Genomic DNA, 26,811 nt, shown 5'->3' with positions numbered 1-26,811 from the left:
CTGTTGTGCATGGGTGACCCTGCCTCTCCCTCCCGCTTGCAGAAAGCACTATGGAAGTCAATGGAATTCTGTACAGGTGCTTAGTCCACCATTGTAAAGCTGCTTGCAGGATGGGAGTCTGTTTGCCTCTCTCTTGCTGTCTCTTTTCTATGGTATGTTGTGTTTTCATCTTTGATAGTCATTTAGTCAATAATGATGTCCAAATGGCCAAAATTATCTTTGATAGCTCTTTGGGTAAGGTAGCTATGCATACTGGGCTATAATCATCCACTCTTCACAATTAGGCAGTAAATATCCAAATATAACCAGGTATATGAAAGGCATATAAAAATTACCTGAAAAAGATGCAACAGACTTTAAAATAACTGACCCTGTGTTGATATCAATCAGTTTTTAACATGACATCCTGGATGTTTCATATGTTAATTTACAGGATCTTTTTTGTCAGCAAGGTTACACTAAATCAGCAGCAATTTTTCTTCTTTAATTGAATTTAAGAAAATCATTGATTTGAATTAAAATAAAAGCCCTTTAATTTGGATTATGTTGGCAGTTTGTGGCACAGTGAGAATGCCTGGGATTGATTGCAACTGAACCAGCTATTTAGGCTGGCTCAGTATAATGAACTTGACTGCGGAGGGTGGGGGGAGAATTAACCAGTAATGGCTGCTGGGGTTGCTCACTGATTGAAATTTAGGAGATGATCGCAGATGTAAGTAGAATGGAAGATGTGTTTAATGGATTAGAAGATCTAGAAACCAAATTTTAGAATATTTTTACTACTTTGATGTTTGAAAACATGTTTTCTGTTTAATTGATGGATAACTGGCAACTGCACATGTGGCACTCTAGTTTCTCTGTTGCATCGAAGGGAGAGGGGTTTTTTGTTTGTTTTCTTAATTAAGGACTTGGAAGCGAGATATTTAACACACTTTTGGTCTGAGTCTGTAGGTGAAGTATGTTTCCAGAATTTATGAAATATTTCTGTCTGAGAACTTCTCTTAAAGGTGACCTCTAAAAGGGAAAATAATTGGGAGGGGTTAAGGAGGGCCCTTTTAAAAGCAAAACCAAACCATGTTTTGGGGTTTTTTAAAACTTTGTACATGAAGGGGAGAGTTTCTTCTTGTTCTCTTACGTTGGAAATTCCGATTTTGTTCACCCTGGAAGGCTCTATAGCAGGGATGGCCAAACTTACTGACCCTCTGAGCCGCATACGCTAATCTTCAGAAGTTCTAGATCCATAAGACAGGTACATCCTGCCCCGTGGGGCAGCACCTGCTGGGGTGCAGGACTTCTGCCCCAATGCCCCCCTTATCCCCCCGGCTGGACTAACTCCCTTAGATCCCCCTCGCTGCAGGGCAGAAACCCCTAGTCCCACCACCCCACCGCAGGGCAAAAGCCCCAAGCTTCAGTCTTGTAGGCAAAGAATGGGGGGAGGGGGTGTATGGGGTGCTCCAGGAGTGGCACTTAACCGTAAAAGAGCCACATGCAGCCCAGGAGCCACCATTTGGCCACTCCTGCTCTATAGTAACTAAAGCACTAGTGAAATTATGAGTCAAATTGAAAGCTGTCTACACTATCCTTATTTTTCTAAAATTTCCCACTAGTTGTAGCAGCAGTTGAAATATTTACGGGGGGGAGGCTAACGTAGGTGCCTCCTAAGAATGGGAAGGGTTTTTAGTCAAACTGTTTTTTGTGGGGAGGGCGGAGAACATGGAAGGCACGACATGTGGGGAAACGGAGGACATATATAACTTCCAGCAAAACCATAGAAGACCAAACGTTTGAGTTCTAAATAAGCTGTGTGTTTAAAAGCACACACTCAAAGCAACCATTTACCAACCTTTCTTACACAACATAGGCAATAAAAGGGCACAAACCCCATTTAACAAACACCCTTTCTGCAGGTCATTTGTAAGGTGATGGGATAGTCGATTTCTAATAATAAGCGCCAAAAGAAAAAAAGCTGTTAACAGCATTTTGGTTATACTTTTTAAATAGACATAATGCAAAAAATTAAAGTGCTCATAGTAATTTTAATGCACTTGTAATGCCTGTACTCTCTGTGATAAGGTATCAATTCGACTGCTTAATGAGAAATAAAAATTACTCCGTATGTGCAATATTGGCAAGGTAAAGCTTACAGTTCTCATGTGCACATTGCAGTTCCCAATGGACTAATTCCATTAAAGTGGATGAAGATGCTGGGGAAGCTTGGAGCATGCCCCCGACCCAGTGAAGAGAATATTCCTTCTGTAGGGAGAGGCTGTAGCTCGGGGTGGCCAACCTTTGGCTCGGGAGCCACATGCGGCTCTTCAGAAGTTAATATGCGGCTCCTCGTATAGGCACAAACTCCGGGGCTGGAGCTACAAGCGCCAACTTTCCAATGTGCCGGGGGAGGGGGGGGTGCTCACTGCTCAACCCCTGGCTCTGCCACAGGCCCTGACCCCACTCCACCCTTCCCGCCCCCTCCCTGAGCCTGCCATACCCTCACTCCTTCCCCCCCACCCCGCCTCCTGCACATGAAACAGCTGATCGGGAGGTGGGGGAGGGAGTGGCAGGAGGCACTGATCGGTGGGGCTGCCGGTGGGTGGGAGGTGCTGGGAGTGGGGTAGGGGAGCTAATGCGGAGGGGCTGCTGATGTGTTACTGTTGCTCTTTGGCAGTGTACATTGGTAAATTCTCGCTCCTTCTCACGCTCAAGTTGGCCACCTCGGTATAGCTAGACACGTCCTTAGCAGCATCTCTAGTTACAGTAGATAAAAACTGAAAAGCCTGTGAATCTTTTGTTTCATAGGAAAAGCTCCTCACTAGCTGGGAGTTAGGAATGTTTTTTTCCCTGTTTGCAGTTGTATGCTCCACATTCTACTCTGAGGGCAAATCCTTTGCTCTGCATACTAGCAGCTCACCAGTTTCCATATCATCCCCCCACCCCACCCCCCATGGTAGAATAAAGTCTGCTCTTAAAGAAAAATGAACTTACGTTGTAACTTTTGTGAAACTTAAAATTATGGTACTATATTTGAGCAGTGGGGTGACAAAATGTAACATTTTTTTAGAAAAAAATATTTACTAGTCTTAAAGACTCTGCTTTTAGGTTTATAACACCTAGAGAGAAATGGCCAGAAGAAACCACTGAAGCTGTCTAAACTTGTAGTTTGCTTTTAGAGACGGTGATGTCATTGCAACCGGTGCTGTTTATAACACACTTGTGTCTTCTGTAGCTTGTACCACGAGAGAGAGCAGCTATGAATTACAACCAAAAGTTGAAGGAGAAGTTCCAACACCACCCACAGATCAAACGCATAGCTCGTCACCGTCACCTGCCCAAAGCCATCTATGGCCAGGCCAAGGAGCTGCGCATCATGCGAGAAGCTCGTCGGCGAAAGTACGACTCTTCCTTTTCTTTTCATTTTGTCTTAGTAAAACATATGCTGTCCCATTGCTGTGGCATCAATGCATGGGGCCTCTAACAAGGGAACAGCTCTTATGAATGACTGGTATTGATTTAGTCAAGTGAATAAATCAATTATTAGACTGGTTGTTTTGGACTCTATGGAGTGGTAAGTGCAGACCAAGCTGCCAGTAGTAGCAAGAACTAGTTTCCTTCCCAGGCCTTCTGAAAGGGTGGAAAAGGACATAAGGTTATAGGGGGAGGCAACACCCCCTCCCAGCCTTATGTGTAGTCATATCAGAGGGATTAGTCTTGATGTGGGAAGATGAGGGTCTTCTGGCTCCTTGTAGGTGCTAGGCCTCAGGATCAGTGTGAGAGGTTTTTCAGTTCCCCAGGACATCTCTACAGGTCCCTGGGAGCAGAAAGGGATGGGGAACTGAAAGCATCTGTGCATGGCTGGTGCCATGGTATTGAAAGAGGAGAAGTTGGCTGACACATGCATGGAGAGGAAATGGGAAGTGGTGGGGCTGAACATGTTTGTTACACTCTGGTTTGGCCACGCTTTCCAGCTGAAAGACCCCTATAGGATTATCTGCAGGGAGCAAATATTTATTTACAATTAAGAATAAATAATTAAAAATAACTTTGTTTCATAGGAAAAGCTCCTCACTAGCTGGGAGTTAGGAATATTTTTTTCCCTGTTTGCTATTATATGCTCCACATTCTCCCCTACTTTGAGGGCAAATCCTTTGCTCTGCAAGATACTGGCAGGTCAAACTGTGCATGCTCTAGAAAGAAGGCTCTTAAAAATGTGAACTCTTCTAAATTTGCAGTTTAAAGGGTTTTCATATGGACAGTGTTCCTTTTTTAAGGGAAAAATTTAATAAATTTCAGCCACCTCAATTGATTTTGACTCTGAAGACATGAATTTTTAGGAGCGGTGGAACACTTGCTGTAGTACCCTAAGCAAGAACTTGAACACACCTACTGCTGACATTCTCAATCTCACTTTTTTCTCTTTTTCTTGTCTGTTTCCAGGGAACTGAATCGCCGTAAACACAGCAAACCAGGATCCTCACCATTTGTGCCAGAAAAGAAGAAGCACGTTGTGGCTGTAGTGAAATAATTTTTTGCTGGCTTACAGCATTGTGTGTAATTTTTTATTTAAATAATTAGCTACACTGTACAAAAGTTTGAGGATCTGCTGCAGACCCTGCCACAAGTGGTGCGGCTCACTTTTCTTCTTTGTATATTCCCCCTTCATTTCTCAGGTCATCATCCAGTTTGGGAGGTGAGAAGAATTGGCCCCTTTAAAGTCCTGTACTCAAACTTGCAGAGAGTGTAAAGTGATCCACCCCTATATATCCCAGTGGAACTTCATTTTTAATACAAGGAGAGAATTTGCTGTGGTGGTGGTACCTCAGTGGATCAGCCCTCTCTCCTGCCACCTTCCCTATCAGAAAATGGGTGAACGTGCTTCAGCATTGCTTGTGGCAAATAGACTTTCCCTGGTGTTAAAAATTACAAACTACATTGTTTTTTAAAATGGCAATTATGAAAGAGGAAAAACATTTTTGGTAGAAGTGAAGAAAATGAATATTGCATACAATGAGGTAAACCAGGATTATGCTCAGTAACTATACATTGCAGTATACTTGTTACCATGAAACATACTCTTGTTTCTCTTTGATTAGAAGGGCTTCAACAGGACTCTCTGACCAATGTAAATAACAGGATTTTATTGGTTTTTTTTCCCAGTGTACCCAGTCAACACCTTCAAGGGCTGTTGTATCCTGATAATATTAATAGAGTTGTTGAATAAATGTCTTTACTTCTCAACTTAATTAAAACGTCTTAAAATTATTCAGTCTCTCTCTCTCTCTCTCTCTCTCTCATATTTAGGTCTTAGAAAATCTTGAAATTTCCCTTCATGTGAGAGATGTTGTAAGCCTCTTGTTTAAGATTGCATAAAATCCCCCCACTCTGATACCATACCTTTCATCCCAAAGTTCTTTAATTTGTATGCAGATATCACTTCACCCCCAGCAGTGAAATGGAAGTGGCTTCCTATTGAAATGACAGAGTAATTTAGTTGGGCAGATTGTAATTATCCACACTGGAATTCAACAAGGCTACTTGGTCTAATACCTCTGTCCTTGCAGAAATTTTGAGATATTTAATGACCATAAATATTCAGAGCTTTAGTCTGGTGTCTTAGTTAAAAACATGGTGTTAAGAAGCACTGTGCTGCTGGAGATACTTCCTTTAGGGTGAGTATTAACTCAGGCCCTAATCGCTTTTGATTATTAAAAATCCTGGGTAAAATTTTCAAAAGCACACAAGTCCCATTTTCAGCAGCGACCTAAACTCTTAAATATCATTGACTTTCAATGAAGCTTAGGCTCTTAAGTGCCTCATGGTCAGATTTTTACAGATAGTCAGGTGTCTAAAGATACAGAAAGGTGTCTGATTTCAGAGTAACAGCCGTGTTAGTCTGTATTCGCAAAAAGAAAAGGAGTACTTGTGGCACCTTAGAGACTAACCAATTTATTTGAGCATGAGCTTTCGTGAGCAGTGGTGCCCAAACTTCTCTTGCATCCCCCCATTGCCAGTAATTGAATCTGTCTGCGTGCCACGCTCCCGCCCCATTACTGCATAGTTGGCTCAGCAGAGGAGCTTGGGCTGAAGGCAGAGCTGGGGCCTGAACTGGGGTGGGGGCGGAGCTAGGGATAGAGGAAGGGTGGCTTGGAGGCAGAGAAGGGATGAGGGCAGGGTTGGGGGTGGAGTGGAGCAGGGGCTGGCGGCGGAACACGGTGTGGAGAGTGGGGCTGGGGGCAGAACAGGGGGTGGAGTGGGGCTGGGCCCAGAGCTGGGCTGTGAGTAGAGTAAGGGGAAAAGTAAAGCTGTGGCTGGGGCCGAAGCTAGACTGGGGGCTGGGTGGCACTCCCTTCCCACCCCACATGGGGCCTGGGTGGCGCTCCCTCCCCATCCCCCCATGGGGACTGGCCTGGGCTCCGCCATGCACCCCCCTGAGTGTTCCTCTGTGCCCCCTAGGGGGGTGCGCCCCACAGTTCGGGGACCACTGGTCCAGAGGGATTTTCAAAAGCATATAGTTACCAAACGTCAATTAATTTCAATAGGAGTTCGGTGCTAAGCGCTTTTGAAAATTCCACAAAATGCCTGCCACTTTTTAAAATGGGACTATAGGCACCTTTGAAAACTCTATGCCCTCATGACACTTTTTACTGAAAGTCAGAGGAGTTAGCCTTCAGATCCTGCCCAAACCCCAATTTGGGGTAATTATATTTTGTTCTCCTTATACTTCCCCTTTATTTAACTATATGGGCAAAGCATTTGTCACATGAAGATGAAAAGCAGTTGCTGTTAAGAAATGTCTGACGGGATGGTATAGAGATTACTGTTTTTCTCAGGACTAAGTAAAGAGAGTCTTTCAAAGCAAGGCTGCAATCTCTATAGAGTAATTTCTACATCATGACTTTTACAAACGTCAAATTACGGGGGAGCTGGTAGCAACCCCCATATTAGACTGCCAAACACTTTCTGTTATAAAAGTTTTTGCAGCCTTTTTTGAAAAGGTCTAACATGCCTGTGCATTATGACAGTCTTTAATCACATGATCACATCCTGTTTTTCCCCTTGCAGAACTCCTGCCTTATTTGTTGCACAGGTTGGATATTGAAGGGAACAGAATCAAGGTTGTATGAGCAACCTAAAAGTTAGGAAATGCCAGATTTGGAGGGTTGTACCTTGCAACTTAAATAAATTTAATGCCTTTGATGCAAGGGCAATTTAGGGTACTTCTGAATCTACACAGCCCATGAGCCTGTGTAGAGGCAGTGAGCCTCCCAATCCAGGTCATCGGACTTGGGATTGTTCAGCTCGCACTAGTGCTCTAAAATTAGCTGCGTAGACAGCGCTTCGAAGTTGCAGCTCAGGTTGGAACTCAGGCTCTGAAGCCAAGGCAGGAGGGTGGGTGTCAGAGCCTGAGCTCTAGCCTGAGTCAAAGCATCATCTACCCAGCTATTTTTAGAGTACTAGTGCAAGCCCTGCAACCCCAAATCTGACAACTGGGGCTGGGAGGCTCACTGCAACAGGTTATGAAGACATATCCATAGACTTATGACATTTGGCAGCTTTTGGGGTGGGACAGGGGAGTTGTATTTTGGCTGGTTGTAACTTAGGATATTTAGAGGTCCTCCTCCAGCTACTAACTATAACAAGTTTTCATCCAGCTCAGTGGTGGAGGCTTGTGCGTTTGGATCTCTGTCCAGGCTTCTAGTCCAACTGCTCAGTTGTATGGTTCATTATGGAGATATCACTGACCGTTTTTAACAGGTGTGGTAATAACAGATGTGGTAATACAAGTCCTCTTCTAGATTAAAGTTAAAATAGCTCCTCTTTGAAATTCCTGCGAAGTTACTATAGACCCCATTCTGCTAGGCATTGTGTCATGCTATACAAAGCACACAAGATCTTTTATAGGGGAGAAGGGAAAACGCCACATTTATTGAGAATACAGCAGTTAGCATATACTTTTCAGTCACACACCCATACACACCATGCACACAGTCCCGCCAGTCTATGTTTATAGTTACCAGTCCAGACTCTGGACTATCTAGTGGCCAGCCAGATTGGTCACAGAAGGGAGCCGGGCTCTGTCAGTCGCAATCCGATGCTCCTGGAGTAGTGGCAAGACGAACCCGAAGTCCCATGGCAAAGCACCCTGTTCTTATAGTCGTTTTTTTTCCTCTGTTGAAGTCTATGGATTTTGCTATGTCAGTTTATGACCGGTTACTTCTTAATTGGTGTTATCTTTTGATGTTAATATTCCAAAACACCTCTGAGAGGGTCATCAATTGTCTTTAGGGGTGCCAGCCTCCACATCAGGGTCGTCAGTCTGTCCTTCCTCAATCATGGATGTGCGTTGATGGTTCTCTGGCATCAATAAGTCTCTAAGTGTCTTCGCTCCTCCTTTCTTGACCATCTGTTTAACAATGGCCTTCACACCTTATCTTTTCCTGATGCATGCGTTCCTCATTCACACAAACAGTCTTTTACAGAGACCTCTGAGAATACAAACAGCAGTATTTTATATCGAGCAAAAAGACATTATAAATTAAACCTTGCTAAATTTTATAACCAAAACAATTCACATTGAGGCCCAGGCCTTCAACGTTCCTCTAATCTGCTTAACATAGACACAATACAGGATCCTGTCTCTTACTAACTATACCTTAAAACAAAGAACTAAAAGGGCCCAATTTGTAATGCATATGGGAAACGGAATCCCATAGTCCCAGAGTGTCATTCCTTCCTGCTATTCAAATAAGGTGGTTGGCAGGATGAAATCAAATCATACATTAATTCTTATAGTACAATTATAAAATCCTGCTCCTAAATCCTGCTCCTATACAAACAGAACAAAAAGGCAGTCCCTGCCCAAAGAGTTTACAACAGAAGCGTCAAATAGTTTGTCTCTCTCCTTCCTCCAAAACCACAACTTAAAACAGAGGTAGATTTTGTCATTGGTTCATGCATGATGATGTTTTTAAAAGACTAGAAAAAATACTTCTGAAACTTTTTGAAAACAACATGTGATTCTCTATCATGGAAGCTGATAGAAGAAAAAAGCCAGTGAAGACTATATTCTATTGCTGCCTGTCAGCTAATTATTTCAGAGTTTTATCCTATTCTCACTGAAGTCAATGGCAAAGCTTTCATTGATTTTAATGGGGCAGGATCAGGGCCTCAATGACTAAAGCAGAAGGACTGGGATGATGTGTTGTAAAGTGCATTTTTGCTTTGTTGGATTCTTCCTACACAATTTTCAAACTAGAGGAATAAGGATGTTGGGTTTTGGCCTTTATTAACTTGGTCAACTCCCCTCACTCCTTTAACAATCTGGTGACCCTTTCTTCCTACATATCAAAACTTTAAAAACTATATCTAATCCCAAGAGCAAAGGTTAAAAAAAATTGTACTTCTAAGAAGTGGTCTTAAAATCCAGTTTGTCATCAGACACCTGAAATGTGGTCTGTTCTTACAGGTGGAAAAATTGTGGCAAAGATTGCGTTTAGGGGCCTTGAACTCTAGTTTCATTCAATTAAATCCAGGATGCATATTTAGTATTTTATCTTGAGCACCACTGACATCCTTTTTAGAAAGCTCCGGGGCTGCAGCTCTTTATTTCATCACAGCTATTCTGACAGAGTGTTATCTGGCAGCTTATTTTCAGTACCTTGCTCAGTGGTACAAAGGTCATCTTAAGCTAATGTTCCAATAGAAATGGAGGATATTAAACTAGTGGCTGTTTATTCTGAGAAGGACTTGGCTTTGTTCACCAATTATTCTTTTATGCACAATTCCATTAAATGATATTCCAGGAATTAAAAATGACTTTTTTCCAAACATATATGAAAATCTACACTAGCTAAAGGAGGGATGTAGGGGGATTTATAAATGTAGGGATTTATAGAATTTACAACTTAAGAAAATAGAACCTGTGTGCATGCATATAAACTCTCTCTATATATAGTTTGTATACATATCAGCTTAAATATTTTTGTATTTTATTTGAACTAAAAGAAAATGCTGATATCCTGTTTCCAGGATTTTGCTATACATGATTATATAATGCTTGTAAATAGGCAGAATGGCAGAAGATGTGGTGAAGGAGAAATAGACGAATATTGGTTAAGCCAAACATAGGTCTTGGCTGAATCCTGCTTAGACAGAGCAATCTCCCATACGCTGTTTCAACAGGGAAATGAATGTAAATAGTCTATATTAAAGGAACTGTGATGAGGACTTTGCAAGCAAGTTAGATCCATATCATCATGCACACACTTCCAGCTGTCTTCAAATTTTATACCTATTTTATGCTAGTCAGATTAAATAAACCATACACTTTTAAAATATGCTGATTTTTAAAATATTTTTAAAAATTTAAACCAAATAGATTTTTCACTGTTGATGCATGTGTTATGATGTTCTGCATTTCCAGAACCAAATACATTGCTACAGAAGACTCTGAAAATAACATAAATCAGTGGAAGTCAAGGTAAAGTAAACTTTCTTTTAATTTTTTCCAGTGTCCCTATGTTAATGTTTTTTATTTATTTTATGTGAAGATATTTCTTTTGCACACATAAAACAATATTAAATCAGAGGCAAATCTACTGAATCAGAGCTCAGAAATTAATATTCAAATAGTCAATTTTAAAATTACTTCATTTTTGTAGAGCTATTATTGCTTAATATGATGAAGGCTTAGATGTGAGTTTCTGTGTAGAATTGGTTTATGAGGAAACTCTGATTAATTTAGATTGCTGAATAATTAGTGTCGGCTATGCTGCTTAGAAATGGGTCCAGCTTGAAATGGATGATGTTACAGTAATTACATAAGAAAGATAGGTGGAGTTATCTAAACTAGATGTATTATGTTTTGTGTGGTGAAATGATCTCTAGACTTTGTACAATACACATACATCATGTATGTATATGCATCCTTTTTGATATTATGTGTGTAGTACGTATAATAAAAGGAAGGGGATGAAAGAACTGATCGATGGAAGTGGTTTCCATCCAATTTAATTGTTCTTTAGCAAATGCCCACACTGGGACTACAGAGCCTCTTCACAATCTGATTACTTTGTCATTTCACATATTTGATTAATTTACAAAACATTAATATATATTAACACAATTTAAAATTAATGAGCATGTATTTATATTTTTAAATTGAAAGCATTAGCCAGAAAGACTAAGCATATTCTACCCATCATAATGCATTCTATTTAGGTTGTATAGGAACTTAATAACACAAGATTATTGATTGACTTCACACAGACCAACGTAGCCTGGATCAAGTGGTAGCAATAATCCTTGATGTGGAGGAAGTAATTCACAGCATAAATTTAAAATATTTTATCCTAAGCATAGATCTGGGTTTGGAAATAACACATTTAAAGGCTTCTCTAAACAGATAACATTTGTAGCCTCATGTGGGGACACAATCTACAGGCTTTTTCATTATATAAAATAACTATCTAGAGATATCTATTATCCCAGTTATTATTGAATTTGGCTGTACAGCCAAACAGTTGTTTTGGGAAGTAATAATATCATCAAGGGAATAAAAGTTGAGTGAGAAGGAATGAAAAGATCTGATGTGTGGCTAATGCTGTGATAGGGAGTCTCAAAAGACAGTAAATGCCATTCTATATCTAATTGGGGAATATGGCAAAATCCCAAATAAGATTAATGAAACCCCACCAGAAGTTTGACGTATTTTAAAAGGATGTTTCCAGACACATTGTGTAGACTGAGATTTAGAAACTCCTCTCCAGGCCCTTCTGTATCCCTAGAGGAAGCTTCTAGAGGGAAAAGGATTCAGCGTCTTTTGTGAGAAGGACATGAGTGAGACAGGGCAAATAGAATAATAGGGCAAAAAGCAGAGGCCATGATGGTGATGGGAAAAGGAAAAGAAAGGCATAGATGAAGTGACCCAGGTTAGAATGGCCCAATGTAGCGGGTAAATTGCCTGAGACAATTCAAAGCCTGTACTAGCTACAAAGTCAAAGAGTGTATGTTTGACATCTTTGTAAATAATTATTGGGGTCACCACAACCAACCACTTATATCAGAGGTTCCAAAATTGTGCTCCGTGGATTAATTGCTGAGAAGGTGCAAAAAGCTGGTTACATGATGTTGGCTTCTCCACTTGTTTCCAGCTGCAAAATTGCATTAAAGACTGTTAAAAGTATATTTTCCTAGAATTATTTTTCCATGTAAGCAGTTGTTAGCTGCGTTTGTCCCAGTTATCTTATGTAATTGTGAATGGAAAGAGGGTGGCCAGTGTAATTGTGAGTGGGAGGGGAATCGATTCTTTATCAAGATGTGGTCTACACTGTTTTTTATTTATTTATTTATTGTTTAAAGTGTAGGAAACCCTGAGCATAGTGGATTCTGGTAAATTTCACTCTGCCCTGACAGTGTCAAGCCAACAACTTTTATAATTCCATTTGGAAGCTATTGCTTTTGTCACTTTCCATCCATCATCACAAACTCCCCAAAAATCTTCCAAAAGGAAATAAATTAGGTTCTGTAAGGAGGGAGTGGAAGTTTTCAGTGATGACTGTTTGTGGGGAGTTTGAAGACGAGCACAATATAAGGTTAAAACAAGTTGTGAAGGTAATTGAGGCTGCTGGACTGAAATTAAATAGACGTATTCAAGAACAAACTCAACTATCGATCTTGGCCACAAGGCTGTACAGAGGAAATACACAGAAATCTAGAAAAAGTCCAAGCCATAGTTCAAGTGCCACCCACTAAAAATATATCAGAACTGATGTTCAGCAGTATGATAAAAATTTTGGTGGAAATTCATACTTGCCCTGTCTTCACAATGCCAGCTCTTTATGAACAATTTAAAACAGACCCTGGGTTTTACTTTTGAAGATGTTGAGCACCCACACAAGCTCTCATTGACTTAACAAAAGTTACAGGTTCTCAGCACCTTAGAAATTCAGGCTGCCTGTGTGGATCTGGCATAGAGTACAGAAATATGTTTTGTAGATATAAACAATCTGTTGTTATAGATCCGCATCATACTCTGGTTTCAATGCCAGAGATTGTTCATAGCCATAGGGGCAGCACAGAACTTACAGCCCAAAGGGAAGGGGGGTTAAAGTGGCTTCATGATAACTGTGTTCCTCCAACCCTGGGTTGCTCTGAGGGCTGAAGAAACCCCCCTCCAGCATAACTGAAGCCTAATCTACACCAAAATAGCTTTACCTATATAGAGATACTAACAAACCCTCCTAGTGCAGACAAAGTTTACACCAATGAAAGAACTTTTTTGGTGGTATCCCTCAATCTACACTAGGGCTTTTCCTTATCTAAAAATGTTGGTTAAAAACAAAAAATCACACTCTTAACTGACATTATTATACCAGCAAATGTTTTAAGTGTTGGCCTGGCCTGGCCAGCCTTGGGCAGCCCTATGAGCTGTAGTTGGTGCACAGAGTCCCCTCAGCACTGTCTACTGTGCTCTGCCCATGGCACACCTTTCAAACTCCCAGCCCTGTCCCTGGCATGTGCCATACTTCAGGGCTTGTGAGGGGGTCCTTGTCATGTAATCGTACAGCTGTCTTCCACATTGCCTGCTCCTTTTAAGGAACCTAAAGAGACCAGTTTAGATCTCATCTTAGATCTAGGAGTTCTGTTGATTACCCAGATTCTCCAGAATTTTAAGATATCAAAACACAGATGGGTGCCATTTGAAATGGCCTCCCAGCCTCATTAATAAAACTGATTTTAAAGTGTCATTATTGCTGATGGACAACTACGGACTCTGTCAGGGTTTATATGACATGGTTGACCCATATATTTATGAGGGGTGTCTCATCCTTCCTACCTGTGATTTCTTTTGAAGGAGCAGGGGACTCTGAAGGTGAAAGTCTCATTACATATGGCAATCATTCTGTAGTTAGTACCACAGTTCTTGTGGGGTGACATTGAATGGACACGTGAGATGTCAGGAACTTACAAAATCCTGGTGGTGAGCCTAAATGTTGATGTGGTGGCACGGTGTGAGGCAGAATGACAAGAAGAACATAACTAAAAGAAAAAAATATGTACTAGCTCTGCTGAGAGTAACCACCTCAGTAGTCACCAGAGTAAGACCGGTTCACCTTCTTATGGGTTGACAGAGCAAAATGTCAACGTTAGTGGTAAATATTCATCCTAAGTGGTTCTGCTTAAAGAATGTGAAGTTTAAAGATGCCAGATCTAAGAGCTTTCTTATTCAATTGTCAGAATGCTGCCTAAAGCTTACACCAGGAGATCCAATCTGGTAAAAGCTGGATAAGGGAAAAAATAGGGATAATAGGGAAAAAATAGCTGCTGTCACTGGACTTAGCGGCACCTTGGCGAAATAGCTAGCAGGTTTCTCCTAGTTGATTTCACTTTCTTTTTCCCAGCCTTCCTTTCTTGAGGAGCTATGATTTTGTTGCCTTCCAGCAGTGTGGGATCAGGACTGGAGGATGCAATCCATCTGAAGCCAAGGCAGTTTTGTCCTTACCTGTAAATTGGTCTGCTCAAAGAAGTGCAGATCCCTCATCTGTTGGGTTTTTCCTCCATTTGTCTTTCGGTTACTTTAGATCTCTCCTCCTTCAAGCTCTTCCTAAGATCATGTGCTGGATCTATTATCAGTCCTCCAAACCCAGGTGTACAAAATCTCTTAAACTGCCTTTAAACTCCTAGCAGTAGACAGGCCTGCTGAGGAGACTGGAGTCCAAAGTGGCAGATACATTCTTTAAATGCGTCTAAAGAAGTGGGGTTTTTTACTCACAAAAGCTTATGCCCAAATAAATCTGTTAATCTTTAAGGAGCCACCAGATTCCTCATTGTTTTTGAGGATACAGACTAACACGGCTACCCCTCTGATTCTTTGAAGTGGTGCATTGACAGATAGGCCAAAATTGCTAGCAAGCGATCCAATGACCTGCTCTCTTCATTATTTACCACTCCCCCAGTTTTTGTCATCTGCAAATTTTAACAGAGATGATTTTATGTTTTCTTCCAAGTCATTGATAAAAATGTAAAATAGCATAGGGCTAAGAACTGACCTCTGCAGGACCCCATTTGAAACACACCGGCTTAATGATGATTTCCCATTTTACAATTACATTTTGAGACCTCTTAGCCAGTCTTTAATCCATGTAATGTGTGGAATGTTGGTTTTGTATCTTTCCTGTTTCTTAATCAAAATGTCATATGGTACCAAGTCAAAGGCTTTACAGAAATCTAAGTATATTACATCAATACTATTACCTTTATCAACCAAACAACTCATCTCATTTTTTTAAAAAAGAGTTATGTTGATGAGGCCTGTTTTCCATTAAATCCATGTTGACTGGCATTTATTATGTTTCCTTCTTTTAATTCATTATTTGAGTCCTGTATTAGCCATTCCATTTGTCTAGGATTGATGTTAGGCTGATAGGCCTATAATTACCTGGGTAATCCTATTTACCTTTTAATTTAAATATTGGCAAAACATTAGCTTTCTTCCAGTCTTCCAAGACTTATTGAAAATCAACATTATTGCTCCTTGGCCAGCTCTTAAAACTCCTGGATGTAAGTTATCTGGACCTGCTGATTTAAAAATGTCTAACTTTAGCAGCTGCTGTTTAACATCCTCTTGACTGTTGGAAAGGAAAGTATTCTGTCATCATCATCATCATATGATATGACTACATCATCTGGCTTTTCCCCAAATATAGGACAGAAATATGTATAGAACATTTCTGCTTTTTCAGCATTATTACTGACAATTCTGCCATAAAATATTCTCTGGTGGAACATTCCCCTAAGAAATGATGATCTTTGAGCTCTGAAATGAATGATTCCTGCATATTCCACCATGTGTTTGGTCTTGTCTATGCACTTTCAGATGTCACCAGTCACTACTGCTTCCCTGTTTCGAGGCAGAGAGAGCCATAAGGAGCTTCTTCTGGGTAATTATTTCTAATTGAGAGTGGGGTTACTGGTCTGCAAGTCTACACCAAAGGGAGTCTGGTATCTGTAGTGCCAGGGAAGGGCATCAGGGGAGACAAGATCTGGCATCTAAAGTGCTGGAGGATCAGAGGAGAGGAGAGCCTTATGGGTGGATTACCAGAGTGCAGCAGGGGTTTTTAGGCAGGCACTGAGGTGGCCACAAGGCAGAGATTTGGTATTGTAGGGAGATGGGAGTATCAAGTCACAGAGGGGTGGAGAAGGAGCATACCAGCAGTTTTCCTCCCTAAATTTGAGCAGTGATGACAGGAAAAATCAGTACAGATTTTCTTATTGCCATCTAAGGTAAAATAATCTTTTTTTTTTTTAAAAAAATCTACATTTATTTATTTATTTTGAAAAGGGCATGATCCAGCATTTAAGGCTGATGGTAAAAAGATTCAATAGTTCAGCTGGATAACTAAAGGTGTTGTATTTATAGACCACCTATTTCAGGAATAGAGCCTGTGTTCTTTTGTATCACTTAAGGCAAAATGTAACCTTGGCAAAGAAAACCACTAGCAATATTTGCAGTTGCGTCATTCTCAATAGAGAATTTAAAATCAGGAAATATAAGCCACTGCTTTTAAATAATCCTAGCTGTTATGGCTGTCCATAAGAATCCAGCTGCTTCAATACAAATATCTTGAGCAGTAACTGTTCACTATCCAAAATTAAAGAAGCATGGAGTAGGTAATTGGATTAGGATATTTATGTCAAATTGTGGAATAAATTTAATACAATTGTTGGAAAAGTCTGTGTGTGACTTCAAACTAAGGTTTAGCCAAGATTTTTTTTCTTTCAGGAATGAAAATAGTAAAAAGCAAAACTCTGGACCATTTTATAGAATTTTTAGAATTATGAAGCAGCATATGCTAATTTGCTACATCGAGAATATGACTTTTTTTTTTCCAGCTTTATTTTATCCCCCCAAATTGTATGTTAGACCTGTAATTTTACTGAGCTGCATGTACAGCAGACATATCCTTATAATGAAGATGGGGCTGGGCCAAAATGTAATGGGATAGAGATACCAACTAGCTCAGATATCATGGTAATGGCATAAAACGCAGACAGACTAGATTAGAAATAGTGTTCACTAAATGCAGTATAAGAAAGTTTGTGAAAAAAGGTTTCTGCTAAACTTTTGCTCAATAACCAAGAAATTGATACCCAATTTGGAAAGAGTTAACATGTCATATTAGAATGCTAAAATAACTAGTTAAATCTTTTATTGAGAGAGCACCACTAGAAAGAACTTGCAAATCATTCAAGCTCTCATTTTTTACTATATATAAAACCCCAGAATTAAGTTGGTTATTTTAGCTCCTCCTATTATTTGCTCATATATCTAATATAAAAAGAATTTCTAAATTCCTAGTCTGTCTTCATTTGGTTTAATTTACATAGGAAGCAACTTTTGTGTCTTGCCTTGTAGACATTTTAAATGTTGCTTTACTTTGCAAACCTTTTTCTTTTTTCATACATTCTCTGTACTCTTCTGAAGTAAAAGAAAATTCTGACTATGAAATAAATCTCTGCAATTTTTACAGCTGCAGGATGTGTGATTACTAATTTTGTAAATTGGAACATTTTGGTATCCCAACTGATCCTTCAAGAAGTTCCTAAAGATTTTCAGTAACAACAATAAAGTCAACCACAAACACATGAAACAGAATAAATATCAGGCTATTATGCATAACGTGGCTATAACAAGAAGTTGCAGTGATGTCAAAAACCACAAGAGTAAAGTTCAAATGGTTTATTTGTACAGTTACTAGAAACTCTCAATGGAAATCTAGGCCCATAAATCAAAATTGCCTGTTTGCTTATTTTCTATATACGGATTTGAGTCACCCATTTATGTCCTGCACAGTTTTCCATTCCTTCTCCAGTCATGTTGCTTTCTCCAGCCTCTCCATGTTCTTCTTCACTGTCTAACTCCCTTCCCTCCGCTGCTATTATCACCCCTCGTCCCTCTATCCTTTCCCTTCTATTGTTACTCTTGTCCTCCACTGCCTTCCTTTTGCATTGTTCTCCGGGCCAGGCCATTGCCTTCCCCTTTCTGCTTTTTGCTGGTGTTGTAACTGTCTCCTTACTACTGGTCCAACAGCAAACCCAAGGTGCAGCCCTTTTAATCAGGAGATTGATTCCAACATTTCAGTCCATGTTCTGGAATGTCCTGTAGAACTGGACAGTTGGCACTGGTGGGAAGATTGAGGGGCAGATTGGGAGTGAGTTTTGGGATGACGGAGGCTGGGAGAGGGCCAGATAGACCTTCCCAAAGTTGCCATTCCCTAAGTTAGGAGTGGGTAGTTAGGGAGAGAGGTTGATGTGAATATTATTTATTTATTTATTTATTCATTCATGATTACTGAAGAAAACATAGTAACAACTGCTGAACCCCCTTGAGAAAGCAACAAACACAGAAAATTAAGGCAAAAATGTCCTGTCTATCCCTCTCTGCCCTACTCATCATCTCTCATATATTTCAACCAAATAAATGGTTGAAAAGAGCAGTACGAGTGAAGTGAAAAAAAAAAGGAAGGGCAGAGAGAACAAAAGAGGAACCCAACCCAAAGAGGAAGAAAGTGAAAGCAAACAAAGAGGCTACCTGAAAATGTGAGTCCTTGGTTATTCTCTCTCACTGCATAGGAGTTTGACTCGCTCATTGATCTATGTTTAATTTAAACACAAAAATATAAACTATTTCTTTTTCTCCAGTGGATGGTTTATCTTTAAGTAATCTGTTCTCATGAAGAGTAAATTGATTCTGGGGATAACAATACATTTACTAAGAAATTTAAGATTATGGTTTGGGACTTGGGGTCACAGCCATGATTAACATATGGAACTCCAGGTCATCCAGTCTGGTTTAAGTGGCACTTGAGAAGCTTGACATTTTGTTTGAGACATTACAGATTCTGCAGGAAAAAGCTAATGGACTGTAGATTCTTCTTTGAGTGATTGTCCACCCTTGGGGGCTCAGCACATGAGATTGGATTATTTTTGAATAGCAGTATCCATTGTTGTTGCAGCTGCACCCCTCAAATCCTCCAAGCCACCAAAGCAGAGGGCATAAAGGGCAGAGTGGCCTCAGCTGCCACTCAGTTTCTTTTTGCCACCCATGGGAAAAGATGGAACACCAGCAGTATTCATATTCCTGTGTGACATAGCTGCTACTTCTAGTTCATGTTGTTTTGGAATCTTTGGTCCTAGTTTATTTTTATTTTTAGTATTAGTTACTGTTTTTCTGCCTGTTGGCTTAAAATAAACACAAACCTTTTAAGGGGTATGTGTAGTGAGACACTCCTTCATCGCCCTCCAGGGGGGTACTCCTCCAGCATGGTGCACTCGATCCAGCTTTAAGAATGGCTCATTTGATTGTGCCATGCGCATTAATGATGGCCACTCCCAATGTCTCATCTGCCTAGGAGTGGGACACATAACAGAGTGCTGCTCTCCATGTTGCTCATTCTCCAAGAGAACCGTCAAGAACAGAGAACTAAAGTTATTCCTGCTGGAAAGAACCATAGAGCTCCAGTTCCCACCTGGAAAGGATCAGCCTCACCTCACCTTAACACCAGCCAGCTGCGTTTCCTCCTCTACCTCTCAAGCGGTCTCTTCCTATAGACCACATTCCTCAACAGTTTCTATGCCTTCAGAAAGGGGGAGAAAAAAGTGGTGTTCCAATCAAGAATCGAGGTGCAGAGCACTTACTCTTACCCCAACTCTGAGTAAAAGACTCAAGACTTCTCCTCAGGCTACAACTAAGACCGCTGGCTCTGAATCACTTCCCAGTGCCTTGGCACTGAAGAGCAAATTGACTGACTCTTCCTTTGTCCCACAGGGGTCATTCTGCCCTTGGTACTGCACTGTTGTGAAGCACTCCAGCATCATCTGTGGCTCCGAGACCCTTGGTTCCTAATGTTATGCTCACAGCATACTCACAGAGAAGTTAAATAAAAACCTTAATATTCTTTCTGGAAGGTGACACTGGGCCAAATAGCAGTGGCCATCAATGAGGGTCTCCTCCAGCCTGCTAAGGTGTTCTAACATACTCCTGTCTCTATTTCACCCACTACAAAGAGAGGGGATAGAAAGTACCAGGTCCCAAGAAAGGCTCTGAATATTTCTATCAGCACCTGACTTTGTGAGAAGATTCCAAAGAGGCTAGTTCTTTTCAGCCATAACCATAAGGTCTATGCCAAATGAGAGTGGCCAACTACCAAGCCTTGCCCCTGGAGTATGACTTTTTATTTTGGGATAGAATGGCCAGCATGATGGATAAATGACTGAAAAAACACTATGAGGAATAAAAGACATTTATGGCAGAGAGCCAGCTTATAGCCAGGACCTCTCTACAGGCTGCCCTTGACACTTCTGACATGGCGGCATAGACTATGGCATCTACTATTGCCATAAGCTGTTTTTCTTGGCTCCAGGCATCTGGGATTCCACATGAGGTCCAAACAATCATAGAAAACCTGTTTTTAGAAAACCAAGCTATTCAACAACACCACCAACATTCCACAGTCTCCAGGACATTAAAGCTACTCTTCTATCCCTGGATCTATACATCCCCACAATGCAGAGAAACTAACAGTCATACTATAACTACAGGCTTCAGCCTCAGTACTATCCCCAAACAGTGCTCTTCTAAGCTTCCAAGAAAAAAGCTGAGATACCACAGACATTGACCATCTGCTCCCTCCCTGCCCCATAGTATGGACCTTCTTCCAAAAACCAGTTTTGACATGAGTTTCAAGATCCTATGGATCATTTTTTTTTACACCTCCTCCTCTCTTTGGGAATCACCTTTGATTTTTCCTAGAATCTTGGTTGAGGATAACCTCAGACTAGTGGATCTTTGAGATAGTAAGCAAAGGGTATCCCCTGTGGTTTCAGTCTTCACCTACTCCCTCCCTCCTTTTTCGGTCCCTTTCCATGGAACCCTCTCATGAGAGACCTTTTTGGAACAAATGAATTCCCTAATACAACGTGGAGCTGTGGTAAAAGTACCCTTGAAGTTTAGAGGGAGGGGCTTCTCTTTTCCTGCTACTTTCTAGTTCTAATGAATAAAGGGGCTGGCGACCCATCCTTGATCTTTGACATCTTGACATGTCCCTCTCTCATTTCAAATTTGGTTTGCTCAGCCTGGCCTCCTTACTGCTTCCCAGGATCTTTTGTACTGGTTCACAGCTCTCAACCTTCAAGATGTGTACTTGCGTATTTCCATTCACAGGGTATATCTATGCAGCAACTAGACACCTGTAACTGGCCAGTGCTGGTCAACTCGGGCTCATGCAGCTCAGGCTGTGGGGCTGTTTCATTGCTGTGTAGACTTATGGGCTCAGCCTAGAGCCTGGGCTCTAAGACCCTGCGGGGTGTCAAGGTCCCAAAGCTCAGGATTCAGCCTGAGCCCAGAAGTCCACACAGCAATGAAATGGCCCCACAGCCTGAGTAGGGTGGCATGGGCCAGCTGCGGGTTTTACTTTGCTGTGTATACGTACCCACAAAGTGTCCTCAGAGTCGTACCTTTCAGCCTCTTGACGGTCCCTTGAGTCTTCCAAAGGTTTTAGCCTTAGTGCATGTCCATCCATGCAGGATGGGAATACAAGTATACCCAGTCCAGATGATTGACTCATTTGGAGGAAAGTCCCACAACAAGCTACTGACTCAATTCACACAGTTCTTCATCTCTTCACTCAGGGTCAACAGCAACAAATCTACTCTGACCCTGCTCATGCCATAGAGTTTATCAGGGCAGTGTTAGATTACAAATCAGCAAGGTGATACCTGCCTCAACAATCATTCCAGATGATGGTAGATGTCATTAATCAGCTTTGCGCCAACCCCAAAACACCCATGAGGATGAGTCTGAAACCCATGGGGCACTTAGCAGTGTGCACCTATGACACAGCATGCCAGATCTTCACATTTGGCCTCTGCAAGATTGGTTGAGCTCAGTATATCTACTCAACAGACACAGCATGGACCAGCTGGTCATAGTTCTTTCAGGAGTGCTAGCCTCTTTAGGGTTGTGAACGGAGCCACATATCCCCTTTAGACAAGTGTGTAACAGAGTTCCACTCTCTGTGCCTCTCCCCACCAAGATATATTGTCCACACAGATTCCATGACCCACTGTCTATGCCTCCTAATCAGAGACCCAACACCTGGGGAGTCTTATGGCCAAAGTAACTGAATGGCAGGTGAAGCCATCTCACCCGTTATGCCCTTGGCTACAAGAGTCAGGCAGGCATGAGGGCCACAGGCACAACCACGAGGGATCCAGCTGTTCAGAAAGAATCTGGAGTGACACAGTTCATCAGAGGTGAGAGATATCTTATTGCAAGGCAGAAAGACTTCCACCTGAGCTGAGAGATGCTGCAAAATGGAAGAGATTCTCAATCTAGGTGATGTAATAACAATTTTCATCATATCCACTTCAGTCCCAAATGTCCTGGATTATCTACTCTGCCTGAAGCAATCTAGGCTCTATCAGCTTGCTTAGAGTGCACTCAGTGGCCATTTGTGCATATCACCCGCCAGTACAGAGTTATCCCATATTCCCTCTTTCTACAGTACTGAAATTCCTGAAGGGCCTCTCTTACATTTTCTCCAAGGTGAGGAGCCTTCCCATTCCTAGGACCTCAATTTTGTTCTAACTGGCTTACTGGGATTGTCCCATCAAACTCATAGCAACCTGCTCCCTTTAATACCTGTCCATGAAGATGTCATTCCTGGGAGCCATTACCTTGGCCAGAAGAGTCAGCAAAGTACATAAGAATATAGGAATGGTTATACTGTATCAGACCAATAGTCCATCTAGCCAATATCCTGTCCTCTGACAAAGGTCAATGCCAGGTGCTTCAGAGGGAATAAACAGAAGTGGTCAATTATCAAGTGATCCATCCCCTGACGTCCACTCCTAGTTTCTAGCAATCAGAGGCTAGGGACACCCAGAGCATGGGATTGCATCCTTGACCATCTTGGCTAATAGCCATTGATGGACCCTTCCTCATGAACTTATCTACTGGTAATTCTTTTTTGAACCCCATTATACTTTGGCCTTCACAACTCCCTGGCAATAAGTTCCACAGATTGACTTTGTATTGTGTGAAGAAGTACTTACTTTTGTTTGTTTTAAACCTCCTTTCTATTAATTTAAGTGGGTGACCCCTAGTTCTTGTGTTATGGGAAGCTGTAAAACACATTTCCTATTTACTTTTTCCACAGCATTCATGTTTTATAGACTTCTATCATACCACTCCCACCCCCCGCATAGTTGTCTCTTTTGCGAGCTGAAAAGTCCCAATCTTTTTAATCTCTCCTCATATAGAAATTGTTCCATATAGCTAATAATTTTTGTTGCCCTTCTCTGTACCTTTTCCAATTCTAATATATCTTTTTTGAGAGGGGCAGCCAGAACTGCATGCAGTATTCAAGGTGTGGGTGTACCATGGATTTATATAGTGGCGTTATGATATTTTCTGTCTTACTATCTATCCTTTTCCTACCAGCCTTCACGATGGGTCCTCTTTGACTATATTCCATATGGACATGGTCCATCCTTAGGTGTCATCCGATGTTTCAGGTTTTCAGCTCAGGCAGTAATCCACCTTCTGATCTTTTTTCTGAAGCTTCACTTCAACCTAGGTAAAATGAAATTGCATACTCTAGATGTGGTGAGAGCTTTATCCTTTATTTGGTCAGAACAAAGTAATTTAGAACATCTCCCATACCGTATGATTTCAGAGAAAGAGATAGAGGATAATCTATTTCCACCCAGAGGCTATCGAAGAGAGTCTCCAACTGTATTAAAACTTGCTATCAGTTGGCCAAAAAGAACCCTACAGGCTAATGTCAGGGCCCATTCCACTAGGGTGCATGAAGCCCCAGCAGCTTCCCTAGGTATTTCCCAATAGCTGCAATATGCAGAGCTGCTACTTGGAATTCATTTCACACATTCACCTTCCATTACTCCTTGGTCCAGGCTTCCAGATCAGATGCCAGATTCAATAGAGCTGTCCTGAAGTCACTCTTTCAGCTGGAGGAGAGAGAGGAGTCTCTAGAGAACTACTTGCTGGTCACCGAGTGGAATCAGTGTGGACAATCACTCAAAACAGCAACAACAAAAGTTACTTCCCAGTATATGTACCAGTGTAGGAAGAAACAAAAACAAGGGAAGCCAGCCTATATGATAGTTAGCACAATCCATAAAGCCATTGCATTAAAAATGCAGGATCCAAGTGTTGAATACACATGCAGGCCACAGGGGAATATAAGAGGAAAAGATGGTTATGCCAGGTAACCAAAGTCACACCAAATAATATATCAAACAGAAATAAGATGATGAATGAATAAAGCTATGTGAGGGAGACATTTAGCCATGTACCCAGACCTCCCTCATTGCTATCTAGATGTATGAGCCCATTGATGATAATCCTTGGAGGGTCACACAGCCATCTGTTACAAAGATCCACTCTGGCTATCATTTGCAGCACTGAAAGCTTCTGAAATCTTATGCCATGGCTACTGGGGTAAGTGAAGAAGGCACCTTTCTCCTCCATGATAGAAACTATGGAGTGTTGGCCAACTGAACTACTCTGAGTAACGGCTTGACAAACCCTGGCTGTAGCTGCTTCCACCTTGAAATGGAGTGGAATATTTCCTGTTGTAAGCAATCTTTATCTTCATAGATTACATAATTTGGATTTGGAGTAGATTAGCTGTCTCTTTTAAGGCAGAACATAGGAGACAAATGTCCTGCCATTTCTGGTTGAGTGTTGCTTACTTGAGGTGCCAGAGATGATGCTGGGAGAGCTTCAGCCTGCCACCAGCAAGTTGGATCCATGATTAGTGAAAGAAAGCAGGGAGTATTAGTTCCATTGTTCCTTTAGATCATTAATGTTTCCTTAGAGAGAGAAGGTTTCCAGCTTCATTGAAACAAGGTGGTGTTAGGAGAAACCATATTTGTTGGTATGATTTTGCTAATTTTCAACCTGTCATTTCTGGGCACAGTGATTGTAAAACTTGTAGCAAAGCAGCACTGTTATCTATAATCTTCAAATTTCCTTTATCTTTTTAGTCAATTTTTAGGCCTGGCTGTTGTGCAGAGACTATGTTGGTCTGTGTGGATGAATATCTAAAGATAGACAAAAATCAGATGTTCTTTTATATCTGTCACAGGCCTGCAATACCATTGACAATAGAAGTCTGTGAAGGATGAGTCCTGGTGGAATCCACAACACTCACTATTAAAATGCCAGCAATTATAATTGCTAGTTTATAAGTTGTTCACCACCACCAACATGCTGATCACTTTATGAAACAGTAAAAAAGACAGTCCCTCCTTAAAAGAACATACAGTCTAAAAGACAAAGAGAAGATAATGCACACTGGCAGAACCAGAGAAAGGAGGTGTAAAGAGATCTTTCTTTCTTTCTTATGTAATATTAGGGCAGAAAGAGCTAGTGATGTGGGCTAGTATTAAGGCATCTGAGACACTACAGTAATTTTGTGGATACTGTGAGGGTTAGGGGAATCTTGTCCCCAATGTACCTATGAGCATCTGAATCAGATCACTGCAGCAGCCTATGGGGTCTAGGATTTACAAGTGGATGGAACCAACTACATACACAACATGTTTTGTGGGCCAGTAGGTTTTGGCCCACAACAGAATAGATCCACTGGCCATGCCCTAGTCTTCAAAGCCTATCTACATTCCACTTTTTTCTTGAGGTAAACCATGAAACTTGCAATGAATATTTTCTCCATGGTACACGGGGAGCTGTAGAGTCTGACTGTGCAATGTGTCCTATTTTGGCCTCCTACCACATCAGACTTTTAACCTCCTTTGTAATATCCTGCTTAAAGAAATGTGTGCCTTATAAAGCCTACATAAGTGTATTGGAATAGCTATAAGTATTAGTACAGTTACTCATTTTCTTTCCATCTCAGGGAAAACTGATTTTGAAAGCATGACCCACTATTTTATGTAAGATGCAAAAAGTACAAGCAGGCTTTGAAAGCTGGCATTCTGTCTAATGTAATCTCTCGATGATAGATACTTGAGTCTCATTAAGACTGAAGGAACTCCCTTCACCTCTAATGGAAGAAAGTTCACTTAAACTTTTTTTTTTAAGGTGCAAGTGGCAATCACAAAGATAGAAACTGATATTTTATCATCCCTTTTCCCAACTTCCCAAAACAACCATGTGTACATTACTTCACCTCTTGCAGATATAAATAATTCATTCAAGTTACATTTTATTCAACCCCTGTACAATCAGGAAAAGCTGGAGGAAAAGGCAAACTCTTAAACCTTTCAACTATCAAAACGAATAGATATTAATTTTTTAACAATCCACAAATCCTGAAGTATATTTCTCTCGTTATCTTTTATGAGATTCCAATGAACAACATATAGTAAAGAATGTTTTGACTTCTCATCTGTATTTATTAACTTTCTTATAATGAATGCAAATGTTTCAATGGAAATAGTATTAAAATATAACCATATAGTGAAATCTTGTGTGAGTCTTTCCATTACTATCTGGCAGGACACTCTTCTAGAGAGAAGTGACTATAGTATTACCATGCATTTGCTGACTCTAATTTTGTCAAGTGCAATTTTCCCCTTAGCATAGTAAAATGCCAGATTTGATTAATGCTGGTCTTTATAAACTTTCACACTGCACTTGTATATTTGATTTTAATCTGAGGTATGTCAGTGAGCACCACAGGGACCATCTTCAGTAAAAGGTGCCAGAAAGTGTCAGATGAGTGCTAATGATCTCAGTGCACAATGAGAAAATTGTTGTCCAATTAGATA

The 26,811-nt window shown here is 40.9% G+C and overlaps 1 protein-coding gene across 2 annotated transcripts in view; it reads left to right on the top strand.

The window, feature by feature from the left end:
- Positions 1-5,256, top strand: part of DCAF13 (DDB1 and CUL4 associated factor 13) — a 44,417-nt gene extending 39,161 nt beyond the window's left edge. For both annotated transcript variants that reach the window (XM_037892158.2, XM_007056098.4), the window contains 2 exons: positions 3,224-3,387; positions 4,432-5,256. In XM_037892158.2, the coding sequence (XP_037748086.1) occupies positions 3,224-3,387; positions 4,432-4,519 (252 nt within the window). In that variant the 3' untranslated portion in view covers positions 4,520-5,256. The remainder of the gene's footprint in view (positions 1-3,223; positions 3,388-4,431) is intronic.
- Positions 5,257-26,811: the final 21,555 nt, after the last annotated feature.

This window comes from Chelonia mydas, chromosome 2, assembly GCF_015237465.2.
Source record: "Chelonia mydas isolate rCheMyd1 chromosome 2, rCheMyd1.pri.v2, whole genome shotgun sequence".
Lineage (NCBI taxonomy): Eukaryota > Metazoa > Chordata > Testudines > Cheloniidae > Chelonia > Chelonia mydas.
The sequence above is the reverse complement of the archived record's forward strand: the minus strand, read 5'-3'. Positions and strand labels throughout refer to the sequence as shown.